Source organism: Otolemur garnettii, unplaced genomic scaffold (assembly GCF_000181295.1).
Source record: "Otolemur garnettii isolate 467f Iridium unplaced genomic scaffold, OtoGar3 scaffold00002, whole genome shotgun sequence".
NCBI lineage: Eukaryota > Metazoa > Chordata > Mammalia > Primates > Galagidae > Otolemur > Otolemur garnettii.
The window spans coordinates 23932739-23954689 of NW_003852397.1; the positions used below are offsets into that span (position 1 = coordinate 23932739).

The 21951-nt window shown below is 37.2% G+C and overlaps 1 protein-coding gene across 2 annotated transcripts in view; it reads left to right on the plus strand.

The window, feature by feature from the left end:
- The window catches only part of LAMA2 (laminin subunit alpha 2), a 614120-nt gene that overhangs the window by 503709 nt on the left and 88460 nt on the right, over window positions 1–21951 (plus strand). For both annotated transcript variants that reach the window (XM_003781659.1, XM_003781660.1), the window contains exon 41: window positions 19347–19449. In XM_003781659.1, coding sequence (XP_003781707.1) covers window positions 19347–19449 — 103 coding nt within the window. The remainder of the gene's footprint in view (window positions 1–19346; window positions 19450–21951) is intronic.

Below are 21951 nucleotides of genomic sequence, written 5' to 3' on the forward strand. Positions count from 1 at the left end.
GCCTACTGCCTCAGCTTGGGTGTGAGGTGATGGGCAGCGGCCTGGCAGTGTGGAGCCTACTGCCTCAGCTTGGGTGTGAGGTGATGAGGAGTGGCCCAGAGAGGGCTGGTAGCCTGGGGCTTTCTTCTCAAGAAGCTCCCAGTTCACTTAGAGCAGTAGCTTTGGGGCTTATTAGGGTAGACAAACTAGTCCAACAGCTTGGGACCCTAAAGTCTGCCAGAAGTCTAACAAACACCTCCACCTACCTTTCCATGTACTCTGAATTCTTTAGGAGTTGATCTCTGCTGAAAGCTTGTTCCTTCTTGTTCTGCTCTGCAACTTCTTCTGAAGGACTCTATGATAGATTCTAGCATTTTCCCATCAGAATTACTATGCTTTTTTAATCTAAAACTTTTCCTTCTTTCTGAGATGATCTGGTGACCAATACCTCTAGTGAACCATTATGCGTCTCCCTCCAAGACATATATTTTAAAGAATTGGCTTATACAATTTTAGGGGCTGGCAAGTCTAAAATCTGCAGGGCAAGCCAATGGGCCAATGTTAACCTTGCAGTCTTGAGTTTGGAGGAAGTCAGGGGGTAGAATTCCTTCCCCTCTGGAATCTTTTGTCCTTTCTCTTATGACTTTCAACTGATTAGATAAGGATCACCCACATTATGAATGGTAATTTCCATTATTTAGTGTCTACTGATTTAAATGTTTATCACATCTTAAAAAATATCTTCACAGCAACATCTAACTGGTATTAGATAAAAAAAACTGGGTACCATAGTCTCATCAAGTGGACCTGTAAGGTTAAGCATCACAAACAGCTGTATATTCCAAATAAGAAGAGAGAAAAAAAAAATGAAGAGGAAGTTAATTTTCAAAGAATCCTACAAGGCAAAAAATAGAAAAGCAAAATCAAACAAATAAAAAAACAGTAAAAAACATAAAATATGATAGAATTAATTCCAAATACAGCAGTCAGAATAATTATCCCTAACTACCTCAAGAAATAACTTCTGAATATCAGAGGCTAAACACAATTCAAGTTTATATCTTATCTCACAACCCAAAGTGAGTCATATAACCCTCTCCATCTTTTACCATATTATGTACTAGTCATACAACCTTCTCCATAGTTATACCTCTGCATATACTATGCAGCCTCCAAGGTTGTCCTGGCAGAAAGAGAAAGAAGGAAGAGACAGGCTGCATCTTACCATGTTGGCACATGTAGCCTGGACCTCATCTGGTCTAGTCCATTGACCAGAAGTGGCCACATGACCCAGCTTGCTGTGAAGGAGGCTGGGAAAAATAGGAGGCACAGAGAATATTCGGTAAGCACTGTCTCTTCTTTAAGTTATCTTCATAATAAATGCAAGCAGATTAAAAGTGCCAGTGATGTAACAATCATCTTCATATGGGATTAAGAATATATATATTTTATTTTTTATTGTTTTTTATTTTATTTATTTATTTATTTTTGGAATTTTTTTTTTCCAGTTTTAGGCCAGGGCTGGATTTGAACACACCACCTCCAGCATATGGGGCTGATGCTCTACTCCTTTGAGCCATAGGCACCGCCCCTGGAATGGGTTTTTTAAAATGTTATGCAGCAAAATATTCAATCAACAGAATAAATAGGCAACACAGAAACTGGCATAAAATATTTGCAAATCATGTGTCTGATAAGGGACTAATATGCAAAATATATAAAGAACTCCTAACACATAACAACAACAGAAAAAAATCAAAAATATCCAAAATACTTGAATAAACATTTCTCTAAATGAGATACATAGATCACTAACTAATAGGCAAGCATGTAAAAAAAAAAAACTTTAAAAGGCAACCTTTTATATATGATTTATACAAATAGCACCAAGCCATGCAGGCACAGAAAGACTGAAAATGAGAGATGAAAAGAGATACTATACTGGGGAAATTCTAACCAAAGAAAAATTGATAGGCTACTATTTTTAGCAATCAAAAAAGACATTACATCTTTAAAAAATAGCTATGAGGATATAGAGAATCATCACCATAGAATTAAAGGAACAAGTTAACAGGAAGATACAAAAATCGTGAAGCTGCAAGGTCATAAAAACAAAGCCTAAGAATAAATAGATAAGGGTTTCAGAATGAGAAAATTGATATATAAATACCACATGAGAGATTTTTATCAGACACATAACTCTCTTAAAAATTGATAGGTCAAGCAAAGAGATAAAAGGATGCAGATTTTAAAAGTACCATAGTTACTTTTAAAAGTAAGATGATGTAATGGCTTTGTAGAACTCTGTGTCAACTAGATAAATAATTCTGTATGTCTCATTAAATAAAGAAGTACTCATGAAACTTTGGGGGGAGGGGGGAAGGTCCATAAACTAAATACCAAGAAACTGTCAGCAATTCCTAATGATCCAACGATACCTAAAATACATCCTCTGATCACAGTGCAATAAAATTAGAAATTGATGTAAAACAATTGTCCAAAAACAAATTTCAAAATAAAAAACACACTTTAACGTCATTCCAGGATTGAAGCAAATAATACAGTTTAGATTCACAAAATATTGATAACAGAAAAGAAAATTTTGCATCGGAATTTGGGCAGTGAGAATGAAGTAGCCCCAACAGAAAAACAGCTTTAAATTGTAGCTGGAAGGAAAGGGTAAGAACAGAAACTAATTATCTAAGGTTTCTGCTCAAGAAGTTTGAAAAGGGACAAAGAGAGAAATAAAAATAAAAGCAGAAATTAATGACCTAGGACAAAAAGAACATTAGATAGGGTTGACGGAATCGAAAGCTGATTGTTCAAATAAACAGGCAAATAAACACAGAAGACAAGAACAATTAAGCAAAGAGAGATGACACATATGAACAGGATTTGGAATGAAAGCGGTAAAATAACCATGGAAACAATATAGCTTAAAAATAGATTTGGCTGTACTGGAGTCCATGAGCACATTTATTCAATGAAGTTGAATATTTGAATACTTAGGGGAAGTGATAAGTCTAGAACAAAATCTACTCCCCCCACAGTAGTAAACCTGAGTGGAACTATAATCATTCAAAAGTTGAACTAGTAATTAATACAACAAAATAACAATGCCCACTGAAATTGCAAAGGACCATTATACAAAACGTTCCAAAGAACAGAAAAAGAAGCAAAGGTTCCCCAGCGTGGTTTGAGGCTGGTACAATCTTAATGGCACAACCCTACAGAGGACAGGGTTTGGAAAGAAAATGTGTAGGCCAATCATTTAAACATAGATGGAAACTGCAAATAAAAGCGTATTGAACAATTCCAAATATTCATAATTTGAAGATTTGGGCAATTTTCTCAAAATGTTAAATTAATATTTGTCAAATATAGGTGATGGGAATTCAGGTGTCTGTATAATTTCTTACTTGCATGCTTAAATTACTTTCTAGTTAAATGTCTTAATAAAAATGAAAGAGGAGTTACAAAAGCCATCTTCAGGGAGATCTATCCCAAAATAATTTTTTAAAATAGTTTCAGAATGGGTCTGGAAATGAAATAGCAACTCTCATTCCTTCCACCAACAAAAGGCCCTAAATTTCTCTTTTTACTTGCTTATGCATCCATGTTTTAATTTCTCTAAGTCAAAAAAAAAAAAAGGCTGATAATTTCAAGCAGCGATTCATGACCTAATCAGTCTCATTTCTAAGTTCACACCCTCAAGGGCAGCCACTTGTAAATCGTCCAAATATTTTTTCTCTTTCTGTATCTCCTAATAATATATTATTGTTAGGAATATATTATTGAAATATTACATATTTCATTGATGTGCAGCATTACCTATTACTGCTGTGGTGAAGGAGATGTCATTTACCTGAGTGCGTCACATCACGTTTCCCTCCCATCCATTGTTAACACTATAGGTATGCATCACCAGGTTTAGATCCTTTACTGTCAACATGGTAACTTAAGTAAATGTACTTAAAGCTTCATTTCCTGTTTCATAAATGATGGACTCCACATTATATAAGATAAAGATCTCTGTGTCCTCATCCTTCCCTTTTCCTCCCTTTCTTCCCTCCTCCTCTCAACATCTACCTTTTTCACTTTCATACTGGGATAGATGCTAACATTTGCATTTTATCTGTAACTGTAATTGTTCCATGACAGAAGGCAGAAGACTTAGAAGTCTTTTCTCTTTAGCCATTCAATTCCCAAAAGGCTCCTGATTTTTCTTCAGTGAGGGCAGGAGGTGGGGGCGGACATTTGATTGTGTGGTTATCAAGTGCTCTGAGCAAGAGAGATGGGGGCAGGGTCCTACATTCATAAAATAACTTGAATTGTTCATTTTTATTCTCACAACTGACTCTAATCTTCTACCTTACCTGCTTTTTCTGATGCCTAACCTTCTCTGGACTGTGTACTTCATTTCTTTCTCATGTATACCCTGTGAGGCAAGGTGTGGGTACAAAAAATGCAAAAGAGTAAAGGGCAGGAATTATCTGAAGACCCATGTCGTTGTGGGGGAGGGGTGTCCAACCTGCCGAAGGGAAGATTCCGTCCCTAGGTCATGCACCTGCCTTGATCCATGCTCTTTATTCCATCCTGGCTTTTCCCCCCACTATTATCCCCGACAGTCACTCCATTTTAGTCTCTTGATACCATTTTCTGAAAACAATCAGTCTTTTGCTCAGAATTTGAATATTAAATTTATTCATCTAATTTTCTGTTGAGGGTTTTGTTTCCTTACTGTATATTTTACCTCCTCCATGGGAATGTATGTTTGGGGCTCTGCTAATCCTTGCAGTCTTTGGAGGAGTTAGAAAAAGACATCCCCTCCCTGGGCCAGCTATGTCAGGGCGCACAGCATACTGAGTGGTGGCTGGGCCAGGTCCATCACCCCTTGGCTGGAGCTTTTGTGTCCTTGGTGCACTGTTTCCATTTAGAACATTCTAGACTCTCCTCTCAGAAAACTCAAGCTCCCTGGCCTGCCACCTGGGTGTACACTGTTTGGTGACTGTGGTGTCTTAGGTTTTTTCTATTTCCTTCCCCCAGAAAAGAATGTCTCCAGAATTAAAATTTAAGCCAACAATACACCACCCCCATCCTATGGGTGGAAAAATACATGACCACACGTAATCCTGAATGTTTCATCCTTTGTTATTACATGATTTTCATCTAGATAGCACTTGGTATTCAATAGGTGATCACTCAGTGTAGATCATCCCCACTCATTCCTGAAATCTGATGCTAGAAATCTAGAATAGTTGTTATAATTCAGATATTCAGAATTAATAAAACAATTATATTACCACAAGAGATTGGTAATATCTCTTAGAACAGAGAAAAAAAATCAAAGTAACAAAATTGGAACAGAGAAAAAAATTCAAAGTAATAAAATTATTTTTTGTTCCCTGTTTAGTTTAGGATCATGCCTGAATATCTGTTTCAATATCAATATTATATAGGATTTTTTTTAATGATTAGACTTAGGTTCAAATAATATTCTGTAATCTCCTAATCAAATTGGGGGAAGGCAAAAACTTAGTGGGTTAGAAATTGGGTATTAAAAGACCTGCCTCCAAATTGAGTATATATTGTCTATGAAATGAGCTGTGTCACCTACGTGATATCTTTTTTTAATTTTTAATTATTATGAGTATGTAAGAGTTGTATATCTTTATAGAGTACATGTGATGTTTTGATATAGCATACAATGTGAATTAATGAAATCAGGCTAATTGGGGTATCTGTTGCCTGAGGCATTTATCATTTTTTGTGTTAGGAATATCCCAATTCCACTCTCAGTTATTTTTATTTTGAAATATACCCTAACTTGTTAATTATGATCTCTTTGCTATGCTATCAAATATTATTTATTTTACTGAATTAACTATATTTTTACACCCATTAACCATCCCTACTTCATCCTCTTTTCCCCCCTACCCTCATAGTCTTTAGTAACCATTATTCTACTCTCTGACTCCATGAGATCAATTGTTTTTAATATGTAGCTCCCACACATGAGTGAAAACATGCAGGATTTACTTTTTTTTTTTGAGACGGAGCCTCAAGCTATCCCCCTGGGTAGAGTGCCGTGGTATCACAGCTCACAGCAACCTCCAACTCCTGGGCTCAAGCGAGTCTCCTGCCTCAGCCTCCCAAGTAGCTGGGACTACAGGCGCCCGCCACAACACCTGGCCATTTTTTTGGTTGCAGCCATCATTGTTGTTTGGCGGGCCCGGGCTGGGGATTTGAACCCACCACCTTAGGTGTATGTGGCTGGCACCTTAGCCACTTGAGCCACAGGCGCCGAGCCAGGATTTACTTTTTTGTAATTGGTTTATTTCACTGAACATAATGTTGATTTTCTGTCTAATGCAAAAAAATAGAATATTGGCATCTCTGACAATTATTTATTGGGGTCTGTCTCTTTCCTTAGTCTGAAAATTTTTGCTTTATGTATCTGGGTATTTCAATTTTAAGTGCATATACAGATGGTGCCCAAAAAAAGGTGTACACCTTTTAAGAAAGTAAAAACCTATGTTAAAATTTTAATACTCAATATATACCATAATGTTTGTTACCTTGTATATTGTATACATTGTAATTGCAGGAGTCAAATGTGGCTTGAGTAATAGTTTTAATCTCTGCAAATGTTGCTGAAGTTATTTTTGGTAGGCTTGTCTTTTAGTCTTACTACTCAAGAGCTTATACCCTGCAATTATAGCCATAGAGTATGCTGTATTTGTCAATTTACTGTTATCAGTGAGCTGGGCACCTTCAGATTATTTTTTATTGTGCCTTAGCATCCTTTTTCTTCAGATTGAAGAATTTCTTTTAGCATATTTTGTAGGACAGATCTGGTGTTGATGAAATCCCTTAGTTTTGGGGTCTGGAAAAATCTTTATTTCTTCTTCATGTTTGAAGGATATTTTTGCAGGGTATAACATTCTAAGGTTAAGATTTCCTTCCTTCAGCATTTTGAATATGTGATGCCACTGTCTCCTGGCCACTGAGAAGTCTGCTGTTGGACTCACTAGAACTCCTTTGTTAATTGTTTCTTTTTTCTTGCTTCCCTGAGGACCTTTTCTTTATCCATGACTTTGGGAGCTTGATTTTTAAATGCCTCGAGTCTTGTTTGAGTTAAATCTGTCTATGTCCTTCTGGTCTATGTCCTTCTTTACCTAAATATTGATATCTTCCTCTAGGTTTGGAATTTTTTATGTTTTGTAAACTTTTTACCCTAATGTCTCTCTCTACCTCCTTTCTAAATCTTACAGCTCTTAGATTTGCCCTTTTGAGAGTATTTTCTAGATCTTGCAGGCTTGGTCCTCTCTTATTACTTTTTTATTTCTTCTGCTTGGTCAATTCTGAGAGACTAGTGGAGTATTTTTCAACACACGGTATGCTGTGAAGTTTTTACAGATCATTAATTAAATTTTCGAAAGAAGTTCATAGCACAGTAAGTATATATTATTTTACTCTTTTTTTTTGATTAACGTAACTTAAGTGTACCAAGGAAGTTTAACTATAGATTCAAGTGTGCTATGAGATAAAAAAATAAAAGTTGAAATTTCTGTTTTTCAGTTGAATTCTTAAGCTCCAGAATTCTGCTTGACTTTTTTTTATTTCAATTTCTTTGAGAAATTTCTCTGATAGATATAGACAGAAGACCTGTAAGTAAGCCTTTAAACAGTTCCTTTCTGCGAGAGCAAATTTGAAAGTCTTTTGTGAGTTAGAATGTTGAGAGACCTGGATAGCACTCTGTATGTGGCTCTGGAACTAATCATGTAGAAATCATTTGGAACCTAGCCTCGGAGGGGTGGATCTGCACACAGTAACCCATATATCTTAGGAATTTCCATACTACTCCCTAAGATGGATAACTGCCTCCAAATGATCTGGTAAAGGTCAAGCATTCAATCAGCTTATTCCCCCAGAACCTTGTTTTGTGGTCTTATTTTTCATTATATGGTTTAAGATTAACTTTAGATAATATGAGTTTGAATAGCTATCGGTTAATCAATAGACTCCTTGTCACCCAGCAGTGTTAGGCTTGTGTCAGGAGGTTTTGAGTCATTTGTTGTGTTAAGTTTGTGTCAAGAGGTTGTGAGTCACTTGTTTATTGATTAATGGTGTATACGTGTAGTATGGTCTATATAAGCTTTGGTAAAATAAAGAATTTTGCTGGATTCCAGAGTGAGGGTCTGGTTTCCTTATTCTCTGACATTTCTCTGCAAGGCTCACCTCTGCTGCACTGCATCATGCCCTCCCTCACACAGCAGATAGACTTCTGAATTCCTTCTCTCTGTCATCTTGAAGTTGTTAGCTGCTTCTTCAAGACAGTAATTTTAGATTCTTAGTCTTAAAGGTTACCTGTCTCCATCACCCCAGGATTGGTTACTGGTACCTTATTTAGTTCATCTGGTGAGCTTGAGTGTTCTTGATGCTTTTGTATGTTCGCTGATGTCTGAACATTGAAGAGCTAGATATTTATTTTATCTGGACTTGTTTGAATTTGTCCTTTCAAATTCAAAGAACAGGCTTTCAAGGTATTCAAAGGGAATTGAGTATTATATCAATCTAAGTCTGTGGTCACTACAGCACTATCAGTAATGGGGGTGCCCCAACCCAGTACTGGCTGTTGCAGACTCATGGCAATACCACTTTGGTGCACTTGGATGAGATATTGAAGAATTCCCTGGATTACCAGGCAAAGTATCTTCCTCTCTGTGCTAGGCTGCTGGAGTTGGGGAGGAGTGACATGAGTCACCCAGCCAGACTTATCCAAAGTCTGTGGTGACTGTTCCATAGCTACCTCTGATGTTTATCAAAGCCCAGGGGTTCATTAGTCAGCAGGTGGTTAAGTCCTGCTAGGACTGGACCCTTCCCTCCCAGCCAGCATATTTCCTTCTGACCCAGATGGGTCTAGAAATGTTGCCTAAGAACTAAGGCCTGGACTTCAGGGGAACCAGGAATCTGCTTGGTATTTTATTTTACTGTGGCTGAGATGATACCCAAGTTGCAAAAAAAGTTCTCTGAGCTATCCCCTTTTCTTTCCCCAGTGAAAGCAAACTCCCTGATCCACATTGCTATAGTTGGGGTGCAGGTAATACAGCCACTGGCTTGGCCACAGCTGCTGGTGCCTCACTGGGTTGTCTACACCTCTGATCTACTGGCTCTGAGCCAGCACAGCAGTAGGAATGGCCCAAGGATTGTAGCCTTTGTAGCCCTACCCTTATAGCTCCAGGTGGCTCTGTCAGCAGGTGGCATAGCTAGCATAACTCCAGAACTAGGGTTTCAGGGAACTAGGGTTTCAGGGCACAGGATTTCCCTCTGGCCAGGGTAGTCAGAGCTTCCTCTGTGGGCACCAGCAGATTTCCACCCTGTGCTGTGTTACCATGTGCCAAGGTGGCCCTAAGTGTCAATGCGAAGTCCCATAATCAGGTCACTCTCCCTCCCCGAGCCCAAGGATTTTCTCTCCACTGGGGGCCGCTGGTACAGCATTGCCAAAGGATAGGGAGGGGTGGCACAGGCAGCACACTGCTGTGCTGCCTCCTCTGCCCTGTTCAGTGCCTCTTTCCTTGATATGAGGTCAAAAACAAGTAGTATGACTTCTCACCTGGTTTTTGGTTCTTCTGAAGGTGTTTGCTTATTGAATTTGGTGTTTGTGCAGTGAGACAATTTCTAGAGGTTTCTATTTGGCCCTTATGCTCCGCTTTCTTCCTATGTAGTATATTTTCAAGAGACATTGTGCCATCTGTTGTGATAATAAATATAGTCCCCAGAGCTTGGAACTTAATTTTTTAAACGTATCTATTTATTTTTAATTGATAAAAATTGAATGTATTTAACAAGTACAACATGCAGTAAGTGATGTAACTACAACTTTGAAGTAAGTGTACATTGTAAATGCCTAAATGAAGATAATTAACATATATATTACTTCACATACCAATCATTTTTTATGGTAAGGACATTTACAATCTACTCTCTAAGTGATTTTCAAGAATACAGTACATTGTTTTCTGCTGTAGTCATGGTGTTTACACTTGATCTTTTGAAATGATTTCTTATGCCTAACTGGAATTTTGTATCTCCTGTACATCTCCTGTTCTACCTCCCAACCCCCTCTAATCACCATTCTTCTCTCCTTTTATCCATTATGAGTTAACATACATAAGTGGTGAGAAGTACGAGTCCAGTTTCAGTCTTTTACATGGACTAACCAGTTCTCCCATCACCATTTATTGACTGGGGAGTCTTTCGTCAATGTTTGCTTTTGTTTGCTTTGTCAAAGATCAGATGGCAATATGTGACTGGTTTCATCTCTAGATTCTCTCTTCTGTTCCATAGATCTATGTCTCATTTTTTATGCCAACACTATAATTTTGATCACTTTAGACTTGTAAAGTGATGTTTCCAGATTTGTTCTTATTTTGTAGAATTGTGTTAGCCATTTGGTTTTTTTTTTTTTTTTTCTGGTTCCATACAAAATGTAGAACTATTTTTTCAGTATCTTCAAAGTATGAATTTCAAGGTAATTTTTGACTTTTTACTTTCTGCACAATATGAAAATGTGCCCATGTATTGCATTTTAAAAGGTCCAGTTTAATATGGTGCTAGCCATATTGCAAACTTTAAGGCACATAGACCTTCTATTTTATTCAATCAACCATTAAATACCAGTCCTGCAAATAATAATGTTAGCTTTTTATTTAAATCTATCATTATTGGAACTTACATATCAGTGTAGTGTTATTGAGAAAATGATATACATGATAAAAAATTTTAATTGATATACTACTTCAATCTGTGACTAAAACTAGTGAGAACTTTTTCTTCTACACCAGCAATTCAGCAACTATCTGAGAATTAAATGCTTTGCACAGTAGCAAATATGGAAAAGTCGGTGAGGATCTAATGCATATTGAAAAATAAGGAACCTGTGTGTGAAAATAGTGTTTGTGGCTCGGCGCCTATAGCTCAACCGGCTAAGGCGCCAGCCACGTACACCTAAGGTGGCAGGTTCGAATCCCCAGCCCGGACCTGCCAAACAACAATGATGGCTGCAACCAAAAAATAGCCGGGCGTTGTGGTGGGCGCCTGTGGTCCCAGCTACTTGGGAGGCGGAGGCAGGAGACTCGCTTGAGCCCAGGAGTTGGAGGTTGCTGTGAGCATGATGCCATGGCACTCTACCCAGGGGGGACAGCTTGAGGCTCTGTCTCAAAAAAAAAAAAAAAAAAAAAAAAAAGAAAATAGTGTTTGTTAAGCCACCCTGACTTTAGTGATTTCCTTAAATGATACTGTCATTTGAGTCATAGTCTACTAAAGGAAAGAAAAAAACTTTTATTTTATGATCTGACATTAGACATATTAAAAAATTCAGGACAGAAAATGGTAGAAATCAAAGGGTTTGTGTCATCAGTCAGAAACACAGACTCTGTCGGGGAAGATGCTGTAATGCAGTATATTTGGCCTGCTTTTCTTCCCGGCAGAAATATTCTTGCTGCCATTCTACCTGCTCTTCAGAATTTCTACCCATAGGTGGAATAATAAAGAGGAGAAATTGCCAACATTACAGGGAGAGAAAGCTCTAAGACCTCTGGAAAGGGACTCTGCCTCAGCAGACACCCAATCATTGCCTTTACTCAAGATCAAGGTTCCAGTTAGTGTCCACCCTCTGTACCTCTAGCTTACAGCTGGCACCCCAGTTCCTGCCTCATTGCCACAGGCTAGTGACACACACAGTTGCTAGAGCAGTTATGGCTGTCATGCTGTAATTAGGGAACACCAAGTCTTAGTTATGTATTTTCAAATCCTCCCTGATGTCTTTTTTGGTGTTTCCAGCAACGCAAAATTTCACAGTCCCAAATTTGCAATTCTCATGAGAAATTTGGGGGATTTCCTGTTTTGTCTCTGAGTCTCCTTTGTGAGCTCAGTGGCTTTCAGTCTTCCCAGGGACTCAACTGATCCCTCTGCCATCCAAGGATACAACACGCAATGCCAGAGACCTGCAGCCTTCCTTTCCTACAATTTCTGATGAAGGCTATTCTTTGGGTTAAATGGGTCATATTTTGACTCATTTTTTATTCACTGTTTCATCTTAATATTCTACAGTACTTAAAAATGTATAGTTCATGTTAAAACACCTTTAAAATCAATACACAGAAACTTCTCTGAGGATGACAGATGAATGGCCAACAAACACATGAAAAAATGCTCATTGTCTTTAATCATCAGAGAAATGCAAATCAAAATCGCTCTAAGATATGACCTAACTCCAGAGAGTTTAGCCCACATCACAAAGTCCCGAAGCATCAGATGCTGGCGTGGATTTGTAAAGAAGGGAACACTTCCACACTGCTGGTGAGATTGCAAAGCAGTACATCCTTTTTACAGAGAAGCATGGAGAATACTTGAAGATCTAAAAGTAGACCTTCTATTTGACCCAGCAATGCTGTTACTAGGTTATCTACCCAGAAGAACAAAAATCATTTTACCACAAAGATATTTGCACTAAAATGTTTATAGCTCAGTTCATAATTATCAAGTTGTGGAAGCAACCTAAGTTCCCATCAACCCATGAATAGATCAACAAACTGGGATACTCATATACCATGGAATAGTATTCAGCCATTAAAAAAGATGGAGACTTTACATCTTTTACATTTGCCTGGATGGAGTTGAAATACATTCTTCTTAGTAAAGTATCACAAGAATGGAAGAATAAATATCCAATGTACTCCATACTAATATGAAACCAACATATAAACAATTACATGCTCATAGACAATAAAACAATAACATACTCTAGTTCGGGGAAGGAGGGAGGTGGAAGATGTCGGCAGAAGGAGGGAGGGCAGGAGGTGGGGTCTCACCTAATGTGCACATTGTGGGGGTGTATGACATGCCCCCTGGGTGAGGGGCTCTTCTGCAAATGCAGCTTTACTCTAGAAATAAGAACAATGTAACCTAAAAATTATACTCTCGTATTAATTTAAAAAATAAAATAAAATACTCAAAAAAATAAAAATAGCTGGCCGTTGTGGCAGGCACCTGTGGTCCCAGCTACTTGGGAGGCTGAGGCAAGAGGATTACTTGAACCTAAGAGTTTGAGGTTGCTGTGAGCTACGATGCCACAGTACTCTAGCAAAGGCAACAAGGTAAGACTCTGTCTCAGAAAAAACAAAACAAAACAAAACAAAAAGCTTCCAAGGTAAATGAGTTTAATGAGAAATTCAGGATCAGTTTAAATTATAAGTTAGAAGTTTCCAAATAAGCCCTTTATTATATAAATAATACATACGTCATTGTATAAAAAATGAATAAGGTTACCTCTTTATAAAAAACAAATAAAATTAATACACAGTGATTTCCTTATATGAAAATTGTATAAGATCTTTTTAATTATTATTGAGCAGTTATGTTCATTCTAGAAAAAATAGGATAAAAAGACAAACTAGAGGAACCAAATATGCAATGTACATAATACCAGCCACTAACAGTAATTACTTTTATAACATTCTTGTGTGTATATATATATATCTCCTTCATATTCTTGTGTATATATCTATACCTTTCTGTATGTAAATATTTTTGTACAAATGGATGAATTTTATAACTATTTTTTATTTGACATACCAATTAACATCACATACACATTTTTGAAAATATTCTTAACAAATTACCTCTTTTTAAATGTATATAGGACTAGATTCCACCATTCTTTCTCAGAATTTATTATAATAAAAATATTATCCATGATTTTTAACAGTAGGCTAACCTGCTAGAATATAAATTTCTTCTGATATATATTCTACATAAAAACATTACAGCAAATCATCAATCATTTTTACATGTGTGTATATATACATATCCCTGCACATTTTGAACAATTTTCTTTATTGAAAAGATTTCAAATTTAAAACCATCTGAGTTACATATTATCTCAACCCATTAATGCTTGTGGAAATGTGCAAGACCTGTCTTCTAAAATAAATCATTTCATAAAAAGAGAGAAATGGAACAGGTCATGAACCAAGCTGATGAATTGTCAGTTACAATTTTCTTAAAGAAACAACAAAAGCAAAAATAAATATCCTTCCTCTCCCCTCCCAGCCACCTCTTTCAGGGCATTGAGAACATTTATCTCTAACAAAAAAGTTATTTGAGGAACATTTAGAAAAATAATCAAAGTAGAATGTAGAAGGCAATGTAAATAATACCTTCAGCTTGCTTGTTTAAGAAAATAAACCACTGGGATACAGGCTCGCCAGTCTGATAAACTAATTTACCTTCGGGTCTCACCATCGCATTTCTCTACCCTCCTAGAGCCTCCTCTGACAGCCGTACACTCGGGTTTCTGTGCTCCCTGCGACAGTGATCACCTTTTTTTATCAAATGATTTTGTTTATTTATCTCTCCCTCCATTCCAGTTCCATTAGCAAAGGCGGCATGGTCTTTCCAGTTTTCAATATTCGGAGCTTATTGGGGTGCTTGAGACAACTAAAAACTTTGGTTAGGTAAATACATCAGTTCATCCATTTATTAATCAAATCAATGACATTATGCTTTAGCCAGAGTCATATGAATATTTAACAAATAGTTGGAAGAAGAAAACTAACATGTATTAAAGTCCAATTAAATGCCAGGTTGTCTATTAAATCTCTATAGACTTTTTCATTTCATTTTTTCCCTACTCTAAAGTCTTAAATCACCTCACATTTTCATAAATAATTATTAACTAATAAAAACATGCAGCACTTACTGTAATAACAGGTTCTGTTTTGCGTGATGTAATTAAAATGTTTCCATACGTTTACCCATGCATATGTATGCATGTCTGTGTACACACAGAAGAGAGAGACATCCTTATTTATAAAAATACCTCTAAAAGGCAAGAAATGAAATATTCTGCAACTCGAAGAATCTCATTTATATTTCACATATGCCGTAGACACAGCTCAGAAACTCAGAGGCAATGCTTATGAATATTTATAAAGTATAATTAGCTTGGAAAATGCTGCTTCATCACCTGTTCTGATATTGTTGATGTGCTTCAATAACTTACTAAGCAATGCTGGAAAAGGGTCTCTCCAAATCCCAGTGAGTCGAAACTATTTTTTTCATCCATAACATGGCAGTGTTTTCCATTCCCTTATCGTAAGGAAAGCCTGTACTTGAAGCCTGGGTGTTGGCAGGCTGCTTAGAACTGATAGTTGTATGCCATCAGCTCTTTACTAATATTTTAGAGAGCTTCTTGGAACACTGAGGCCTGTCTTCCCTCTCTCTTGAATCCAAACTTCTCAATGCCATAGCCCTTGCCTGAGGTTACTATTGTCTTTTCTCTGGCCATACTGTTACAACAGCCAACACACAGCTGCCCAGCTCTCCTTCCTGGACTGCAGTTCTGATCACGCTCTCCTACTCAGACACTTTCAATGGTCCCAAATTGCACCTTACCCAGTTTCCTTATTTTAGTGATCAAACCTTCCTGAAATGACTGTCTCTTACCTAATGGCCTTACTTCTTCTACAGTCCTGCAGAGCTGTACTACTTCCTCCCCATCCACACATCTAATGTCCCTGCCTTCCTGCCTGTCCTCGTGCTGTGTATACTATAACTTCTACCCTTCCACATACACCTCTTATCTCTTTATATCTGAGCATGGAGTGGTTGCCCAGCAAGAAATCACTGGTTTCCTAAAAAGCAGGAAAGAAAAGATGCCTGGAGCAAAAAGCAGGTGATATTCAGAAACACAAGAAGATAGAAACTCTGCAACAAAGAGGTCTAATCGATAGATGCTTTTCCGTAAGGGTTCAAGTTTTGTCGTACCAGTGTCTGAAGGAAGATAAATAACTTGATAACCATCCAGCTGGACAAATTAGAAAAAAATCAGAGAGGTCACCAACTAAAGTCACTCACAAGTTCTGCAGATAAGAAAATATATTAAGAGAATATTATGAATAACTTTATGCCAATAATTCAATAATTTTGATATTTTGATAATCCTAAAGTGTCTGAAACTCATTCAGAAATAACCTGGAGAGTTCTATATTAATTAGAGTATTGAATTTATAGTTAAAAACCTTCACACACCACACACACACACACACACACACACACAGAGAAACACACTTCAGTTTCAGATGACTTATGTATTCCATCCTTCTTAAATCAATATCAAAAGAAAAGATATTTGATAAATTAAACTTCACCAAAGTTGAGAACTTCTGCTCTTCAAAAAAACACTTTTAAAAAATGAAACAAGCCACAAACTAGGAGAATATGTTTCTAAATTACATATCTGCAAAATGATTTATATCCTGATTATGCATAGAGATCTTTCGAGGCTCAATAGTAAGAACAAATAACCCAATGAACTTACAAAAGATTAAAGCAGATAATTCACCAAAGAAAATGGCAAATAAGCAGGTGAAAAGATCATTAATCATTAAGAAAATGCAGACTAAAACCAAAATGATGACCTATTAGGATGTCTAAAATTTAACACCACTATCACACATATTAGCAAGGATATAGGTGAATGGATCTCCCACGTAGTACTTATGGGAATTTAAACAGTGTCAATACTTATGAAAACAGACTGGTAGTTTCTTTAAAAACTTAAAGATACAATGACTGTATGATCCAAGAGAGATGATGGTGTATATTCATACCAAGGTTTGTACATAAAGGTGTAATAGCCATATGATGAAACACTACTGCCCGTAAAAAAGGAATCAAATATTTAATCAACACACAATATGGATAAATGTGCAAATTACATTAAGTGAAAGAAGCCAGGCCACATTTTTTTGTGGTCCATATTAAATAATTCCATATATAGAAAATTCTATCAAATGCAAACCTGTAGTGATAGAAAGCAGACAGGTGTTTCTCTAGACATGGAGGGAAGACAAGGAAGAATGAGGGGGATTAAAAGAAATGATAGCTGTGTTCTCTGTTGCAGTGTTGGTCTCATGAGTGTATCTATGTCAAAACCTATCAAATGGTACATTCTAAGTATATAAAGTTTATTTATCCAAGTTATACCTCAATAAAGCTGTTGCAAAGTATTAAAAAGTAGAAAAAGTTAACATTTGTCATTTTTGGTTCATAGCCCCTCAACTATTTCCACAACTCTAGCTTTTGCCTCTTACAGTGTGGTGTGGTCCGTCTTCCCCTTTTTCTTTCTCTCTTCCCTTTATTTTCTTACCCAAAACAAATCAACTCTCTCTCCCTCCCTTAACACCAGGCCTCCACTTTGCACATCCAAGCTTAGCTTTAAAATTGTGATTTTCAGATGTCTGCCAGATTATGTTTTATGAAATAGTTCATATTTTATTATAAACACATATTTCATTATTTAATTTATAATTTTCATAAAAAGGAATCCGCACCCAGAGGGTATAGGGAAAGCTGTTCTCTTTTTTCTTTTCTTTCTTGTTTCATTTAGTATGATAAATAACCTATGCTATCTTGACGACACAGGAGTACCAACCTTAGTGGTTTTACTGTAATGATGTTGGCACCTACTGGGGCCTATGCTACCCTGGTAGCATAAGTTGACTTAGACCAGTGGTTCTCAACCCTCCTAATGCTGTGACCCTTTAATACAGTTCCTCATGTTGTGGTAACCCCCAATCATAAAATTATAGCAACAATTAAATTAATTAAAATTATAGCAATAAAGTAATTTTATGGTTGGTGGTCACCACAACATGAGGAACTGTATTAAAGGGTCATGACATTAGGAAGGTTGAGAACCACTGACTTAGACTGACTCCTGAGCTTTAAAAATTCTTCTCTTGACTTTTTAATTTTCTTCTCTTTACTTTTTAGTTTTCTCTTCTCTTTCCTCATTGTCAGACAGTTTGGCAGCTGTTTCTTCTGCCGTTTTCACGTGTCTATTTAGAGACTCTTCACACCTCCTTTCTTTGTGATTTCCTATCTCTAATCTGTTTTGATTCAGAAAACCTATAACCGATGGAGTAAGAACAGTGCATATATTTAGAAAAATATAGAATCTGAGTAGGTCACCTGAGGCTTACTTTTTTGAGTAAAATGCATTGGAGTTGTGTCATTAATTTTAACAACTGTTACTTTTTTTTTCTAAAATAAATAACACTCATGTGATGTTATTACATCTAATTCCCAAGAGAAACTGCATAACTAAGAATTCCTGTGTTCCCAGAGGAAGACACCATCCGTTTTCCCTAGAATAATTTGCCAAGGTTGTATTTTTCAAGCACTACGTATGGCGTCCCTTCTTATTTATGTTGATGTTAGCAATATGTCCTTTAGTAGATATCATAGTATTGTACAATCAATCTGTTCTGTGAGCAATGGATTATTTAAATGAAAGTTGTTGAGCTAACACACTAAAATAAATTTGACCAGCGCAGTACCAACTTCTGTAATCTTTCCTAGTTTAATGCTCAAATAATGTGACTGATAAAAATAATGTAACGAAAGCACTGCAGATGTCATTAAAGAGTGTTATGTCTGGGATAACCTGAGTTCAGATTTATTACTCCAGCAGTGTTTAGCATTCCTCAGCCCTTGTTGCCCTCTGCGACACTTTTCCAATTTAAAATTTGCACATCAGATCCTGTTCGATTTATCTCCTGGTGTAGATGACTTATGTAATGATTGCGGGGGAGCAAACACTGGTAAAAATGGATAACTAGACATTCCAGTTAAACATTCCTTCTCCCATATCATTCTGTTATCTTAGTGTCACTTTTTTTAATCTAAGCCTCAACAAAAACATATTTGCTAGAAGATCATGGCTCAGAGATTGTCATTGAGAGGATTGTGTTTGCCATTGTACTTTGAGATGCATTTTAAAAAGGAGCAGTGTTCATCTTCATTTCAACATCTAGGGGATACAAGAAACACTCCCCACTCGCTCCACAACTAGAAAGGGAGTACTTAGGGATAAAATCAGTGGATGTTTTTTGTCCTTTGTTTGATTTTTGTAGCCCTTGGTAACATTAATCAGTTACATTCTTGCAACACTGCAAGGCATCATGGGTTGCTCATTTCTGTGTCTCTTAATTTCCGTAATGTCCTGCTCTTCTAATTGCTCCTTTTTCTCTCTGGCATCTCAGCCACTTTGCCAGCCTCTCTTGCCTGCCTCCCTTTTAACACTGAAGTTCTAAGGACTCTGCTCTATACCAACCTCTCATCTCCCAGTAAACAGCCTCCACTTTAATTATCAAATATGTGCTGATCATTTGCGATTTTAAATCTGCAGCCCAGAACTGGTTCCTGAAATAAACTCTGCCTGCTGCCAGCCTTCCAGATAGCACCACTTCATTTTTTTTATGGTTATAGATATGTGACATTTCTTTTTCCATTCACAGGCAACGGGTCCTCAGGGTTTATTAAAGGAAAGTGCCAGAGGCTCTCTTCAGAAAAGCTTTGGAGTTCTTAATGAAGCCAAGAAGTTAGCAAATGATGTCAAAGGTTAGTGTGGCCGATGTTTATTTTTTTTATTTAGTTAATTGCATTGTAATTGGTAGGATAGTAGATCACACTATTGGAGAATTTAATTTGTTTTTAATTATTTATTACTTATTTTGTGATCATTCTGTCATCTGGATTTAGCAATACAAGTAAATTTTCTTACCATTTTTTTAAGATTTTGCCTTCATATCTCATTTTGCAGTAGATATATTTCATAATTTTGAAGCCTAAATTCCTGTAGCATCACTTCACCTATAGCTGAAGTTCAGTAACTCTTAGCATGTGAAGGCTTTCAGAGCACCAAACTCTGCTGTTTTAGCTTCAGAACTGAAAGTTACAAAAGAAAAGTCAAGCTGATGTGGTGTAAACGTCTTGGTAAAACTTTCAGTTTTGTCCGTGGGTGTCACTTTCCGAAAGTTTCCAGATCTTCTTAATACTTTCTTGTCTGGTATTTGTTTCCAATTAAAGGATCAAAGTACATGAAATATCCACTGTGATAAATGATGGGTTTTGTTTTGAGAATGTTATTTAATATGATTGCTCTCCATGCCAGCTGTTACGTTTCTTATTTCATTCAAGCGTATCTCCTGTTTCTCATTGGAATTGCTTCCCATTTCTCTCTCTCTGGTTTCATTTCTTACCACTTCCCGGCTTTCATCTATCTCTCCGACCTTACCTACATATCCATGATCCCTCCGAAACATGCTACTATTTTAAAATTCCATGTTTTCACAATGTTATTTATTCTCCTTAGCATGCCTCATCCCCCAGCCCTCTTCTTGATCTAACTGTCTCCTACCAGACCTTCTAGATTTAGCTCCAATGTCATCTTCTCCAGGAAACCTCATACTACATCTGACTTATATGCCCATCTCTAGGTATACCTTTCTCATAATTTCATCAACCACTACAGCCATGGAATACTTAGTATTCTATCTTCTTTTATTTTTTTTATACATTTTATTGATAAAGACCAGATGCACATATTTTTAGTGCCCCATCCTGTTGAGAAAAGATACAGGCTCTTTTTAACTTTGTATGTCCAGTATATATCATAGTGACTAGCTCAAATTTGAAACTAGTTATTTTTTAAATGAAAGAATGGTGCTGGTCTTATCTTACATATTTTAGAAGAGAAAGAAGTTTAAAAATCATTTCTATTTGGGCCAGGCTCGGTGGCTTACACCTTAGCACTTTGGGAAGCCAAGGAAGGAGGATTATTTGACATTAGCAGTTTGGGAGTGGCCTGGTCAACACAGCAAGACCCCATCTCAACATGGTGGCAAACACCTGTAGTCCTAGATTCGTGGGAGACCAAAGCAGGAAGATTGCTTGAGCTTGGAAGTTTGAGGCTGCAAGGAGCTACGATCAGACCAATGCATTCCAGCCTCAGTGACAGAGTGAGATCTTCTCTCAGATTAATACCTTATATTTGGTATGCTTTGGTCTCCAATAGAGGCTGATATGGAACTGCAAGTTCAATCTCCATCACAACTGGGGCATTTTGGTAGTAAAATGCTTTGGACTATGTGTTGCAGGGGAAATAAAACTTCCTACAAGCATAATTCTGCATGGGAGGCAGCTCTTACTGCAATCTGAAGAGTGACTCTAAAGAGCCCAAAGCCATTTCCCTATTGGACGAGCGGACTTGACCCTCTTGCTCTGTGCTCACTCCTTCCTCACTGATAGGTTTGCTCAGGGCCGAGACTGAAAGGGGGTTAGGTGCGTCATGCAAGTGCAAGGACAGAGCCTGTCTCAAGGTCTTTATCTTTTGTTCATCCTATGTCTCGCTTTATGCATTATCTTTGGTTTTTAAAATATATTGCATGAAAATGTCTTTATCTTGATTGCTGAGTTTGAGTTTGGTGCTCCTTTAAATGTCCCACTGGGCTGAGCACCTTACACTGTCCTCCTGGCTCTACTCTTGCCTCTGTTCCCCCACACATACTGGAATTATCAAAAGGAAGAAAGAATTCCATTTTCAGGCATTTTTTCCCCGCAAGGGAAAAAGAAATGTAAGGACAGGCATGGTCGAAAGGGTTAGGAAACCAAAATGTTCATTAGTTTCCATGTCTTTTTTTGTAGTTCGGGTAGTACATTATTTAAAGTAATGAAAACCCACAAGCTACTCAAGTAATAATTCCTGCAGAAAACCAAGCCAAGGCTGCGGCGGAGATGGGGATGTTTTCTTGCTACATTATGACATTCCCCTGATTTGTGGCCAATTACACAGGTTATAAAATGGCTGTTAATCAGGGAAATGCCATATATCACCATCAGGAACTGCTGAAATGGGCCCTACAGAGCAACACTCTTGACAGCAGCTATTAAAACAGAGATTTAGTCATTTCTCTCTCTGTGGTGGCTGGAGTTAGAAGGAATAAAAATGGTGGGGCCAGCAGCCCTCCATATTTCTCACGTGTGGCTTGGTCCAATTCAATACAGTTGGGTCAGTTCATGAGCTTTAGCCGTAAATGACTTAGCACTGCCTCCCTGCCATTT